Source organism: Mus musculus, chromosome X (genome assembly GCF_000001635.26).
Source record: "Mus musculus strain C57BL/6J chromosome X, GRCm38.p6 C57BL/6J".
NCBI classification, from domain to species: domain Eukaryota; kingdom Metazoa; phylum Chordata; class Mammalia; order Rodentia; family Muridae; genus Mus; species Mus musculus.
In genome coordinates, this window is record NC_000086.7 from 41,531,561 (window position 1) to 41,547,337 (window position 15,777).

At 37.0% G+C, this 15,777-nt stretch overlaps 1 protein-coding gene across 8 annotated transcripts in view; it reads left to right on the forward strand.

The window, feature by feature from the left end:
- The window catches only part of Gria3 (glutamate receptor, ionotropic, AMPA3 (alpha 3)), a 277,783-nt gene that overhangs the window by 130,742 nt on the left and 131,264 nt on the right, over positions 1–15,777 (forward strand). For all 8 annotated transcript variants that reach the window (NR_104053.2, NM_001358361.2, XM_017318546.1 and 5 more), the window contains one exon: positions 9,516–9,703. Coding sequence is in view for 7 of the 8 variants with exons in the window: in NM_001358361.2 (NP_001345290.2) it covers positions 9,516–9,703 (188 nt within the window). In the remaining variant the exon portion in view is untranslated. The remainder of the gene's footprint in view (positions 1–9,515; positions 9,704–15,777) is intronic.

The following is a 15,777-nucleotide window of genomic DNA, read 5'->3' on the forward strand; positions in this document are numbered from 1 at the left end:
CACACATTTTTAATACCTGCAAAGAAATACTTGTGTGTTTTTTTTTTAAGAATGAACTTGGCTGTAACATAATCAGAAGAACAAGAATCTTGGATGGGAGGGGGAGGATTATTGCAATGACCGAAGCATATACTAATAATAGCTTCAAGGGAGCTAGCTGTACTGGGGATTTAAAGTAAAACGCAGACAAACGAAACATGAATTAACTTTCCTTCACATATGCTTAGGGCAAAGAAGTCCAAGGTAACACTCAGAATTTCTAACTAGGAAATTAACAAAAAATAAGGAAGTCAGAAGAAATAGCTGGATTGGAAGCAGGGAAGGCTCTGACATACCAAAAAGATGTCAAAACTCACCTAGTCTAAAAAAGAAAATGACAGCCTAATGGCTTCAAGTCAGTTCTGTAAGTGATGAGAAAGATATCACTATGCAAAGAAATGTATGTTAGGGATATGTACAAAGTCATTTTAAATTGATTGCATCATATGTGTTCTATTAGGCCCAAATACCCAAAGGGGTTTTCAGGTAGTCACAAAACTCTGCATTCTAGAACTCTTCCTGAGTAAGAGAAATGTACAGTGTAAATACATAATTTCCTGTGCTACATCTACTAAAAGCACACTGAAATATTCCAAGGTCACCCTATTTTAACTCTTCATTTTATTTCAATTAGGTTTGTCTAGAAGGGGGGAAGTGCATTTAGAACTGTGAATGAAGATAACAAACTAATGTTTCATCTTCTTCACATCTTGGCCTCCAGACAAAATTATTGAATTGTACCTAAGTTGCAAGAAGTCAGGCTCTCAGAGGTAGACAAAAGTCTTCCACGTCTGTTACAATTTTCAAATATAAGAACCAGAATAAATGATAACCTGTTCTCTTCATTGTACATATGAGAAACTGTAAAGCAGAGGAAAATTCTAGTCAACAATAGATCCTATACTCATGTATTTTGCCTGTTATTTTTAACTTTCCATATTGATATAAAATGACATTTCTGCTATTTTCTGGATAGTGATAAATTTCGATAAACAGTAAAAAAAAAAAAGCTTACATTCAACAGAAGTGTTCTGACAGATACATTCCTTTTAGCTTTGCCTGTAAGTCTTTCATGACATCCTTGAAGAATCACTTCCCCTTTCATTTAATACCCTTATATGGAGAAGCCATAGAGTCCACAGCAAGCCTGAACATTAAAAACTATCTTCCTTCTCTTACACACTGGGACTCTTAATCAGTACCAAGGCCCACTGTAATCTACACACGTGGTAGAGTTTATGACTTGCTTCATCATTCTTAGTTGCACAAATTCTTGAGCACTACCTATAGTCTGCACATATCTATCCACCAATTTTTTTTTCCCTGCTGTCCTCTTAGTAGGGCTTTACCTTTCATCCAATCGTCTTCTGTTCATTAAGACTCAGGTCATAATATTTATCAACGAAAATATCTGCTTGAGATAGTTTTTCTGGGCTCTCACATCTGTCCTGTAGACAATGTTAGTTTGACCATCATCTCTAAAGGGCTGTGGTCAAATGCCATGTTTAAATTATTGCTTGTATGAAATATTTTCTTTACATATTGTGATAAATAAAGTTTTAGCTTTACTCCTTAGGTATTTTTAATTTTCTATTTTTAAGATTTGTTTTTGCATATGTGTGTTTTCGTGCAAGTATTATGTATATGCACCATATATATATATATATATATATGGCATTTCCTCTGCTATCATCCAACTTCAACTGTCAAGAACATTTCCTGATTGAGTTCTATGGCATTCCTCCTCTGCAGGTACCCATGAAATGTTAGTCCACTTACCAGTTTTTTGTAAAAGAGACTACTTGATCACAGACTCAAAGTTGGAAATTACTACTTCCAACCGGGCTAAGAAACTAAGTGAGAAAGTATAAGTGAACAAAGTGATATATTGAATGCTATCTACATTTTCTCATTACTATAGGCAAATCCCTGTTCAAAAGCAACATAAGGGAAGAAGGGGATTGTGTTGTCTTTGGCTTATGGGTACAGTCCAGCATAATGAAGAAAACAGAGCACAGAAGTGTGAGTCTGCTTGCTCTCATCTGAGCAGACAATGAAACAGGAACAGGAACAAGATTTCCTCCAGGCACTCTGTCTCTAGCTAGTCTCCCTCTCCTAAAGGTTAGAGAACCTCTCAAAACAGCACCACCAGCTGGAGACCAAAGTGTTCCAAACACAAGAATCTGTGGGGAACATTGCACATTCAAGCCATGACAACATCTATTAAGTGTTCAACAGTCCACAGTACAGCTTGTAGTTGACTCTTGCTCTTGGTGAATTTGCATTGCAAGTGATCCCAGAACAATTATCTAAGTAGCATACATAAATATAAAAGAATTATACATAGCACTGTAGGAGCTCCTTTTAACCCAAAGCCCAGTTGCTTTTATATTTTTATTTTAGACCTAGAGTGGCTGGCTGACAATCAGAGGCTTGCCTATTCTGATTTTCCCAGACGTTGAACACATCTACTCCAGATGGTCTTCTAAATTCCCTTGCAGCTGATAATGCGAAGCAAGTGTACATTCACTCAGTGAAACTGACATATCTCTTTGGGCATATTTTCTCAGCATAGGGTGAGGAAAGTGAACTACATAATTCACCAGCAGGGAGACAAGGTTCATAATGAAGAACAGAATGAATGAGAAAAATGGAAAATGTAGGATTATATGCACTGCCAGCTTCAGAGCCACCCTCAAACCTGACAAGTAGCAGTTGCCTCCCTTGGTGAGATATTAGGGTAATTGCAATACCTGAAGTTGACAAACAGTACCCCACCAATTATTGTTGTCTACAAATTCTCAATTAAAACTTAATTCTTTAAGACATTTTATTCCCAGTTTGTAAAATATAAATTCTCCATGGACGTGGGGGCGGGGATATATTTGTAAAATATAAATTCTCCATGCTCTAGCACAAGAGCATGCTCTGAGTTGAAGGAAATATATTTAAGGAAAAGGTAAAGGACACAGAGCCAGTGAGCCCCTCACATTTATTGGTTCCACAAATTAGCCAAGGGCCATCCTAATAATGCAGCTTTAAGGAAGAGAAGATTTGAAAAAGGTCAGTTCTTAATTAAAGAATGACTTAAACAAACACAGTTATGAAGAACAGAGGCTCCAGAGAAATCTTAATTTGCTATGGGTAAATTGGATTGGGTGTGAATGAGTGTTTGTTTTTATCATGTTCCATAAAATTCGCAGATTGTCATTCATATGAAAATAGAGAGGGGTTTTCAATCAAAGCTTCCAATCGAAAGCTTTTCACATACTGAACATTTTCTGTATTAACATCTTAAGTTTATACATTCACTCTATTGCTTTTTATGAGACCAAACTTTAAATGAAGCTAAAGCAAATACTAGCAACAGCAGACCAACCAAGCATGGGTCCAAATGTGCTATGGGTTATTTTTAAGGGAGTACATTGTGTGAAATGAATAATCATACTCTTGAGTTATTGGCTCTGAGGTCAGATTTTTATACATATGGCCCCCGAGACATGGCAAGTTGCAACACAAAATGAGTGGGCTTGCCATCATCTCCTGCCTCTGCTTCTATGTTTTCCCTTTTCACCTCTGTCTCTGAAACCACCTTTGTATTCTATCTTAAGCTTGTCTGTGTCCTTATTTTGCTTCAGCATTTAAGATAAATGTATTTCAAAAATCCATGCTGATGAAAGATGGTTAAGAAAAAGAGAGTATGAGGTTGTATAAGGTTGGAGTTTGCAGCCCGGGCAACCACAAACATAAGAATAGAAGAGCAACTTTCATTTGGCTAGTTTCATCTGAGTGAACAAGAATACCAATTTCATAAAAATGCTAGACACATGCTCATCAAAATGTAATAGAAACAACACTAAAAGTACAATAAGCTGTTAAACTAGACATTGCATATGTTATAGATGCAATAAAGACATTAACATTATTAGAAATATTAAAAAAGAAAAAGCCATACTCAAGGAATAAGCTTGAATCTTAAAATTAAAAGACAGGGGTGCTGGAGAGATGGCTCAGCGGTTAAGAGCTCTGACTGTTCTTCCAGAGGTCCTCAGTTCAATTCCCAGCAACCACATGGTGGCTCACAACCTTCTGTAATGGGACCCGATGCCCTCTTCTCGTGTACCCATATATATATATATATATATATATATACACACACACACATATATATATATAATAAATCTTTAAAAATAAATTTAAAAAGACAGAAAGGAAAGAAGGAAGGAACAGAATAAGAGCAATATTGCCAGATAAGATCTTCTATGCCTGTACTTCTAGTATTTGTTGATTTCTGTTCAGCATGAAGTAGTTTTACATTTTGTTGGAAGAGTGGGGAGAAAAGAAGAAACCTGGCCTTGTTTTCCTGGGAACATGATTTCGACAGTATAGGTCTGAGAGCTTTTTGTATCTGTTGTCATACCTTTTGTGGGGTCAAACTAATAGTCATGGATTGAGTACTCCTAAGAACAGATGTTGAAATGTCAATTCATATGCCAAAAGGCTCTTGGTGAGTCTTCATTGGCAGCACTTGTGCAGAGAAATGGGAAGTTGGCTAAGTAAAGTTGTGGTACACCCATGCCAAGGTATTAAAGCTCTGAAGCTGAGGTTGCCCATTAGTTATCCCACTGGAAGTTTGGAATGATCATGTTTTTATACTTGGCTGCTACCAGACGTTGGATACAGGATGCCCTGGAGAGGAGGCCCACCCAACCTTAAGTCAGGTATCTCTCTTCTACCAACAACTCTCCCATCAGCAGAAGTAAGCTCTTTGGTACCAAAGAATGATCTAGCTGCACAAAGCAGCATCCCTGCACAGCCTCTAACCAAGATGGTTGGCTTGTTTGCCAAGTGATGCTCAATAAACAGTGCACTAGAATTTAACTGGTCCTGACTACGATCCAGTTCCTTATACCTAACTGCCATGTCCCTCCTTTATTGCTATCCTCCCATGTTACTTTGGTCAGATGCAGAGGGTAAGCTCCCAATCAGCCAGTTATCTATATGGTAACTCCCACCATTTAAAATGAGGAGCAGTGAGGGCAAGAACAGCATTGGTGGTTTGGAATCCAGTTGACATAATTTGCTACTCAAATCAAAGTAGCTTTGAGACTTACAAAGCTGGGCATGTGAAAACTCACACAGGGCAGATGACAATCCTGAAGCTGCTAAAACAGCAGGCTTTATTTTTACAAACCCAGGACTTTGTTGCAAACCTCACCTCCTACAAACACTAGCACCTGGTTTTGCTCTGCCAAGTCAAACATTTCTTTCTTTCTCCCTCAAGCTTCTATTTATGCTTTGGTCAGCTGGAACTGAGTCAGTGAAACGATGATAAATCGGGTATGAAAACAAATAAAAAGCTCGACTTGGATCGCTCACTGACATCTACTGAACTGAGTTGACCATTCCCCTCAAGTTCTAGATTGCAGCAGTCCCATGCTCAAGCAGACACTGGGAAACTGAACGGAAAAGAAATGTAAAGCTAAGCCACAGTTGTGACTTGCTCAGACCAAAAAAAAAAAAAAAAAAAAAAAAAAAACTGTAAGAAAGACTCATAACCAACACACTCATCAAAAATCAGTGTGCTGCTTCTGCTGAGTTTTTGATTAGGTAACACATCCCCATGGTTCAAAGAACAGAAGTATAAAAATATCTAGGAAAATCATTGCTTATTAAGAGGAAGCACATAGCAGAGTGTTGATCTGTCATCTGAATATTCCAGCACCTTACACTCTGAGAGGACACCATGAACCGGACTTTTAAGGTCTTAACAGTTTTATCCTTGCAGAAAATAATACCTGCCTCTTTTTAAAGAACTAAACATTATATAACCAAGTGGGATGTGGGATGTCTTCATAATTCTGTGTCTCTGAGAAAACACTAATAGTTCTTGGAGATTTTCCCCCCAGCATATACAAGCATGGGCTTTTTAGCAAAAGTAAATAAAATATGATATAATAATAATGCCATATTATACATGTTAATTTGTTAGTTCTGTAGTGGAAATCTTTCCTTGTTAGTGTATGCACATTGTTGACAACTAAACTTTAGCATAGCATCCTGTGTGATATACTTAATACACTGTATTTTGCATTTTTATAATATATGTGATACAGTTATTCAAAATGCCTTTTCGTTGCTTTTGATTGATTTATCTTGAATACAAAATAAGGCATATCTGGGAAAATTAATGAGAAGACATTAAAGGAACCTTTATGGGAAGAACAGAAACACCCAGAAATGTCTACAAGTAGCAGGGTATGCTTGGTAAAGGGGGAGATGTGCAGTTACACTAAATAGGTAACAAAGTACTAAGTGAGTAGATGATACCATTTTTCGGGTTTGAAAGAACATGAAAACAAATGATAAGTAAGGACCAGTCCAGGAAGAGGGATTAAAGAAAGAAAGACAAAAGCAGGGTAGAAGGCAATGGCCATTAACACGTACACAGAGAGCTGTTAAAGCTTTATCAGAACTAAAAAGTTTCTGCAGAATCCAACCTAAATACAAATTAATAGAATTTGACTATTTAAATATATAATCAATCCAGACTAGGGATACATCTCAGTGATATGGTGTTAGTTTAACATTTATATGGCCCTGGATTTCCCCCACCCCCACCCCAGAAACTCTATGATGCTAAAATAACTTACATCAAAATAAACAGTAACCCTATAGCCATTTACACTTACTGTTCAGATAATATCTCAAATATTAAGACCAATAAAATATTGACAAGTCAACACCCTGTTACGAATAGAGAAAGTCCATGAAGATCCACCCCTCCCCAAGGGCTTATAGGCATATAATAGTATCCAGCATGGAGAGACTTGTGAAGCTACATCCTTCCCTGAATATCTACAGTCAATTAATCATTACTGAATGTGAGAGAGACATTTTTTTCAGTAGCATAGCCACTGGTAAGAGTGTTATGCTCTTATAAATAATCCCTTACCCATGTCCCTGTAAGCAACTGTAATAAAGCTCACAGATCATTTTTAAAAAATCCTGAAAATAGAAGGAAGACTACTTAAGAAGAAAGAGATAGTAGGAATAGGAGGGGCACAAAACAGGATAATGGAAGATGAATATAATAAAAATGCTTTGTATTCATGTACAAACGTGTCATCATGAAACCTGTTATTATGCAAAATTAACATATACTTAGAAACATTGAAAATTATCCATTTAAAAAAAGATAGAACTGAAAGGAAAATAGTTATCATCACATAAAAGGAATTGTTGAGGATTGGGACATCTTTAACCTGGAGAAGAAAAGGTTAAAGAGAGCCATGTTAACAGCCCTTAAAAATGTGGAAGATTGTCCCATGGAAAAGAGATTAATCTTCCTCCCTGTCATCTTAAATTGTGGACAAGGTCCATTAGGCAGAGATGACAAGAATTTGGATTTTCTACTAAAGGTGTGAACACTTGTGTTTTGTTAAAAAGCCCTTTTAAAAAGAAAGTTTACTTTAAATATATCAAAGAATCCCTATGTAATTTCTTTACTGTTATTATTAAGCCAATATTTTCTTCATAAATAGCCCAAAAATAAAATTCAACACAGTCCTTACTGAATTTTCATAAATTCTTAATTAGTGGCATTCAAAATAATGAGGCCTTATTATACACTGCTTAAGAAAGCTTTCCACATGCTTTAATCTCTTTCTTCCTATGTTTATTTCTTAATCCCATGCCTTGGCCCACTATGTGCCCTCAACTCCCACTGAAGCAGAGAGTACATCTAAAACCCACATGAAAATGTAAATCTGAGAAATAAATATGCACGGTTGGTTTTATAAGAGTAAGAATTAACATTTAAAGCAATGGTAATTTGCTCTGATCTGTAATTTTGAGCTCCTGTGCTGAAATTGCTCATTTGGAAATTACCAAGTGCTTGGGTCTCGTTTGTGATCTTCTTCCTGCACACACCCAGCACACAAAGGAGTTATAATGACCGGCTGAGTCACTACTGCCATCTCCCTGAAGCATGTTCTCCAAATGCCAATACCATTTTCTATGGTACAGTGGAGGACGACACTGAGCCACAGCCTGCTTACACCACAGCAGACAGAGAACCCAGGAGTGTGTTCAAAAGGCATCGCCACCTCCTCCATCCTCTGCTTCTGTGGCCATTGAACTATTACATCACAGATAATTGGGATTTGCAAATCATATCTATCACTCCTATAGGGAGAAGGGAGATTGTTTTGATAATATCCCAATAAAGTTGTCTATTCTTGATGAGATTATACTCATTGTAAATTCATACAGGAAACACAAGTGGAGATATGATATATTATTAGAAATGTGACTACTCTAAAAGAAGTGATGCATAAAAAGTTTGTGCCATTGTACTTTGTACTTTGTATTTGGGAGGTTGCTTGCTTGCTTATTTGTCTGTTTGGTTTGGTTTGGGGGTTTTGGTGGTGGTGATGGTTTGGTTGGGTTGGGTTGGTTTTGTTCTATTTTGTTTTTGTTTTTTGAGACAAGGCTTCTCATTTTAACACTGGTTGTCCTCGAACTCACTCCTTAGAGCAGGCTGGCCTTGAACTCACAGAGATCCACATTATTCTGCTTCCCAAGTGCTGGAATTAATGGCCTGTGCCACCTCTGGCTGGTTGATTTGGGATTTTCAAAATAGAATCTCTTTGTCTACCTCAGGGTGGTCTTGGACTTTTGGAATCCTCCTGCATCAGTCTCTCAAATTCTGACATTAGAATTATGAGCTGCCTATAACTCCAAGTAGCTCTTTCTTTTCTTTGAACAGAGCTCCAGGAGGTTAGTTGCTAATGTTTGTCGGATCTAAATTACCTAATGCAGGACCAGGAACTCCTGGTAAATTTGGTTAGGAAAAGGAAATACTTCACCAAAAAAAAAATTCTATTGAATATTTCGTAGAGTCTCTATATAACCAAAAAAATAACAGTCTATATTGAAGGCTGTCATTCACAAAATCATAGTGACTTTATCTGTGAGACACAATTTATCTTGTTCAATAGTCACATCCACATGTGGTTCAGCTTGTTTTAATAAGGCTCTAGCATGAGTAGTTGTTTATAATGTTTTGCTGTGGGTTTCTTTTAACCTGTAATTCTGAAGAATTAAGTGATAGATGAAAGAAAGGAACTTCAAATGCAACAGAGAAAATTACAGCCAGACCTAAGAGGTTCTTGGCATTCGTTCCAAAGATATTTTGATAATGCATGTCAAGACAAAAGGGACTCGACAAACACCTCTCCCCATGGTGCTCACAAATGAGAGAATCTCCTTCCCTTTAAAACAAACACCAAGATGGAGGTGCCAACCATCTGGAGAGTTGAGGTTGGAGCTGTGAGGGTCACTTGGTCTCTCCAGTGAATACAGTATGAAGAGACCCAATGGGCTGTTAATAGAAACTCAGTGGAATCTTCAACACCTACAGAAATAATTTTCCAAGAAAAAAAAATTAGTATAGCTGTTTTTCCTTCCTTCAGGGTTTTCCATCCTGCAAGCAATTATGGAAGCAGCAGTGCAAAACAACTGGCAAGTGACAGCAAGGTCTGTGGGAAACATAAAGGACATCCAGGAATTCAGACGCATCATTGAAGAAATGGACAGAAGGCAGGAAAAACGATACTTGATTGACTGTGAAGTCGAAAGGATTAACACAATTTTGGAACAGGTATGTCTGAGACTTAGCGCTCTCCCAGTCTGCATGTTAAATCATTATCCCGAGGCAGTTCCCGTATCTGCTAATAAATTAAGTAGCCAACAGAATAAGCATGCCAACAGTTTTCATAGTCTCTCTAATCCCTTTTTCCTCCTGAGTGGCTGCAGGGGGGAAAAAAAGGAATGAAAAGAAAAGAAAATTCTAAGCTTATAAAAAAAATTGCATCGCATGATTAATTTGAATGTCTCTGCAATTTGATGCTACATATCAGATAAATCTATGGCTCCACTCCTGTTTAATAGATAGCTGGTTATTTCAAAGTAATCCCTGTCCTTTCCTATATCTTCTGGCCCAACAGGGAACAGACAATAGATTAGGCAGGGCTGACAGGTAGGATTTTTGTTTCTCATTACTGGAATATGTACTGCCCTGGACCCTTCTAGGAAACACCAGCTATAGTTGATGAATGTGGGGAGATACTACTTGCCAAGGTCAAATTGTCTATATCATTCTAAATTATCCTTTTGGGTTAGTAGGGGTAAGAGAATACATTAAGATATTTTTAATTTCATAAACTTTATTATAAAACAACCCTGGGAATAAAAATATTACACACCAAAATTCACCAGACCCAAAGGCTATACAGATCAATGAACTTCTATACTAGAACTGGCATTTGGAACAGAAACTGTGAAGCTTTACATTAAAATTTACACTTTGGTATCAAACATTTTATACATTTACACACCACCAAAATTAAAAAGATTCAATGGCAGATTTAGAATTAGAAAAACGATTAGCTTTAGGTTCTGTCCTACTCATGTCCATTACCTGCATCCCGTCCTTCCTCGTCCCCTTAAATTTAGCCTTTCTTGTTCTAATTTTTGGATGTTATACTAAACTTTTTATACTATATATTTAAAAACATAAGGTGATATATTAAAATATTTTGGTTTTAAAAGTGTGAACAATTTTTAAAAAGCAGGCCAAAATTACGTAAGACATGCACAAACAAACCAGACAAAACCCCAGTGCTCAGAAGGGGAAGTGAACACAAAATCCCACCCTTAACCAAGGAGCTATTTGCTATAGATACCTGCTGGGAGAGGAAGTAAGTTTTCTTCCATGGAGAGACACTGGGTGTATCAGCCTCCCTAAGGGGCAGGCCCTATACCCAGGAATAGTTGGTCAATACTAATTGGATTCCATGTGTATTTGTGGTTGTTTATTTCCCTTTGGTTGATTGTTTTGTTTTCTTTGAGGTGGATAGGGAGGTGGGAGAGCATCTGGGAGGAGGTGAAGAAGGGAAAAGGGTGGGAGCAGAAAACATTGTATGTAATTCTCAAAGAATAAAAACGTTTTTAAAAGTGGAAACAAACCCTCCAACAAAAGAAACAAGATAAAGAAGAAAACATAATCCAATGTGCCACCATGTTTTCATTATCAAGCATCAATATGTAAACTTTAGAACAAAATTACCAGGAATATTGATCCTAAGCTAGATGGACACTGTGTATGGGATAGAAGGCCAAATTGAACCTTGAAAGTTTACTGTTTCCTTACAAGTCTCATTTTGCCACTTAATAACAAAGTTCCTGTCTCTACCATTGAAGGAAACTATAAGGGAAATCTTCTAATTTAACCCCAATGTGCCTAGATAAGCCAAAAGAGCAGAAAATAAAATCATGGTGAGCAGCCACTGCTTATGGGAGGCTTTATATAGGAAATGAAATATTAAAAATTTGTTAGATCTATCCCTATAAAAAGAAAAGACAAAAAAAAGAGAGAAGAATGAGAGGGTTGGGGAGACAGGGACTGCAGGTGCTACAGGTTAGAAATACAAAGCTACTCCCTTGTTAAGCTCAGCATTGCTTTTAATGGATGATGATTCATAGAAAATCTAGAGCGAAAGCCTGGTTAGTTCCTCAACTAACATTCACCCGAGCAACACAAATGGTCCATGCTCTCCCTCACTGAAAAACTTTCCTTTGATTTTTTCAGATCTTAAAAATGAAGAATCAGGTCAGTGATGCGGCTCTATGTACTACATGCCCTCCAAAATGTTTAGACTGAAATAGCCTTTTAGTGGGTGACCTACTTAGTAGCCCCAAACAGAAGAACATCTCTCTTGTCACACTTTTTTGGTTTTCTTCTGTTTCATTAGGGACTTTGGCTTCTCAAATAACCAATATTCTTTTAAAGGTCTGGGGATTTGCAGGAACTTAGACTTGGACTGAGAGGTTTTTCAGTTCTGGGTAATGGAAAAAGTGGTGGGTAACGCTTTGACTTCTATATAGTTCTGAAACCGCGGGCACTTAACTTTCTTTACCCCAGTTTCCTCATCTACATGATGGAAAAAATATTTTGCTCTACAACCCCTCAAAAAGCCATAAAATTTTGGAGAGAAAAATCAATATCACAGGAGGAAAATCAAGCTGTTTACCAAAATCCACATTTCTGGTTTATTTTATGTCTTACTTTTCTGTCTTCCTTTCTCCTAGATGTACTTTGAAAATATCCCTCAGAAGTAGCTTTTATGCAATTTTATTCATTTATCATCTTTCAGAAAATCATAAAAAAAAACTCTCAACACATATTTGCTTTCTCTGCCATTGAGTAGCTCCTGTAAGACATATGTTCTACAAAGTAGGGGCTAGAATGAGCTACAAACTTTATGGTACATACTAATCTAGGTCAGATGGGCATTGATAAAGTACACTTTAGTAAGTTGAACTGAGCTTTGGCTACAGCTCCATCCAAAACAGTGCTTCTCAACCTCCCTGCTACTGTAACCCTTTAATAAAGTTCCTAATGGAATGATAACCCCCCAACCATAAAATTATTTTCGGTGCTACTTTATAACTGGAATTTTTGCTTATGTTAGGGAATTATAATGTAAATATCTGATGTGTAGGGTATGTGATATGCAATTGCTAAGAAGTTGGAACCTACAGGTTAAGAACTACTGACCCAAAGATGAAAAAGTACTTCTAGCAACATAATGTGATTGCTAAAATATACATTTTTAAATTTTTAAAAATGATTCTGTTTATTTCTATTCTAACAATAATAAAATTGCTCTTATTTATCATTTCGTTTTTTAAATTTTTTAAATTAGGTATTTATTTCATTTACATTTCCAATGCTATCCCAAAAGTTCCCCACACCCTCCCCCACCCACTCCCCCACTCCCCCACTCCCACTTCTTGGCCCTGGCGTTCCCCTATATTGAGGCATATAAAGTTTTCACGACCAGTGGGCCTCTCTTTCCACTGATGGCCTACTAGGCCATCGTCTGATACATATGCAGCTAGCGACACGAGCTCCAGGGGGTACTGGTTAGTTCATATTGTTGTTCCACCTATAGGGTTGCAGATCCTCTCAGCTCCTTGGGTACTTTCTCTAGCTCCTCCATTGGGGGCCCTGTGATCCATCCAATAGCTGACTGTGAGCATCCACTTCTGTGTTTGCTAGGCCCTGGCATAGTCTCACAAGCAACAGCTATATCAGGGTCCTTTCAGCAAAATCTTGCTAGTGTATGCAATGGTGTCAGCGTTTGGTGGCTGATTATGGGATGGATTCCCGGGTATGGCAGTCTCTAGATAGTCCATCCTTTCGTCTCTGCTCCAAACTTTGTCACTGTAACTCCTTCCATGGGTGTTTTGTCATTTCTTATATAAAATAAATGTCTTATTAAACAAATTGCTTAAGTAACCAATTTTAACATGATATTTTTTTAAAAAAATACTTTCTAAAAGAAAGTGAATGCTTTTTATCAGAGTTTATTCTTCTGAAAAACATCCTGATATACTATACAGATTTTAGTTCCATGATAACATTCATAATTCAAGGAGTATTAAGTTCTTCTAAAAGACAGCCTCATTGTTTGTTTTCAATATTATTTAGGGATTTTTTTTCCTAGTAAATCTTCTATAATCTTACAAAATCATGTTCCATTCGACTGCCTGAGATAAAAGAGCCTGTGATAGCATTATAACACTATCATTAACACCATTGTCAATAGATCAGATTTAAGCATAAAGTTCATACTGTAGTCTATATCCACCAGGTATTAATGAAAATAGGTAGTGTAGTACAATTGCCCAAATATAATCAGATTTTCAGTAGAGTATTATATAACATAATGTCCACACTATGTTATATACAGTCTTTTTTGCTGTGAATATTCAAATAGTTATATAATTAATAAAAATTCTTCTACTATTCCTTCCAAAGATCTTTTTTAATTTATTTTTATTTTTATGTGCATTGGTGTTTTGCCTGCATGGATGTCTGTGTGTGAGGGTGTTGGATTCACTGAAACTGATACAGATAGCTGTGAGCTGCCATGTGAGTGCTGTGTATTAAACCCAGATCCTCTGGAAGAACAGTCAGTGCTCTTAACTGCTAAACCATCTCTCTGGCTCCCCAAAGTTCTTTTTTAACTCTTGAGGCCTTCATATGTTACTGGAGAAGAAAATCAGTTAGAAGTTGACCTTCCTTTAGTATCCCTGTATACCAATCAATTTACAAGAAATGTATGATAGATGTATTTACAAGTGTGAGAACTACCATAGAAATTAACAGAGGGTCAAATGAGACCATGATAACTTCTTAGGGCTCAGAGACGATTTACAAACTGTAGATCCTAAGCCCAAGATTTAGAGCACTACCTGTTTCATTTCTTCCAATTTCAATAGTTATTTCTTTTTCTCTTATCTGGGAATTACAATATAATAGAACATGTCTCCCTTCCCTTTCCTACTTTCAGCCTTTCCCATATATCCTTCCCACTTTTCAAATTCATGGCCTTCTTTTTTCATTATTTGCTATTGCATCTGTTATGCATATGCATGTACATGTGTGTGAGCTCGTGTGTGTGTGCACATGTGTGTGCATGTACATTGTGTGAATGTATGTAGAGACCCAAAGTTGATATCTTGTTTCATCCTCCATCATTCTCCACTTTATTTATCATGGTAGGTTCTGTCCTTGAACCTAAAGCTCACTCACTCTCGAGGCAATCTAGCTAGTTCCTTTGTCCAGGAATCCAGTCTGAATGGATTTTGTCACTTACTAGCTTTCTGACAAGGGGTAATATATGTGTTTGCCTGTATTTCCATTTTTCTCAAAAGAAACCACAAATGAAACCTTTACGTAGATGAGTTAATATGTACAAATCATTTGGAAAGGTCCCTGATCTATAGTGTTGGTATACCACTTTGATGTCCAAAAAAGCACTGTCATACAAATGATCTCATGTGAACTTCACAATAAGATGCCTGCAGGAAAGATATGTTTATACCGAATTTATACATGAACATTGAAGATTGAAGACTTCTAGATGACTTGTCAAAATTTTACTTCCAGTTCAATTATCAGTACGTAACAGAGGAAGTGTGAAACAGAAGCGGGTCTGCTGACCCCTAGTCTAGTGTTCTTGCTTTAAACAGCACCATTTGCTTTAATTTCTACACTACTCATTAAATAACTCATCAAACCCAAATGTGGTCTACTCATCAGACTCTATCTTAAAATGATGGCCAAGCAATTAGAGATGATCCAAAGAAGAATGGCAAGAAAATGATTAAAGCATTAGGAAACAGTACCTTCGAGGAAAGGCTATAAATGAGTTAAGGTTGTTTATCCTAGGGAAAGAGAGCCAAGAGGCAGTTTAATCACCATGCTCAAGTATAAAGAGTTGTCATAAAGAGGGCACTGACCAACTGTTCTGCGTGCCTAAGGACAGCACTGGAGCAAATGAGCTTAACTGGACCAGAGAGACAGTCAGCACTAGGAAGGACTCATTATAAAGGAAAGAGGAAAGTAGAAGAAAGGGCAATCACTCCAGTTCACACTGTACGAAGGCAAGACTCTGTTGAATTAGGAAAAGGTTATGATTAACACATTTTTCAATATTTGTTTTTCAAAAATGCACAAAATTGCAAGTTTACACTATGTGCTAGCAAGTAAAAATCTTTAATGAATAGAAAAATAAAGTATACTATTCCTGGGAATCTGTGGTTCTAGGACTCACTACAGGTAGAAAACTCCACAAATGGTCCTTTTATAAAGTGATATCGCAT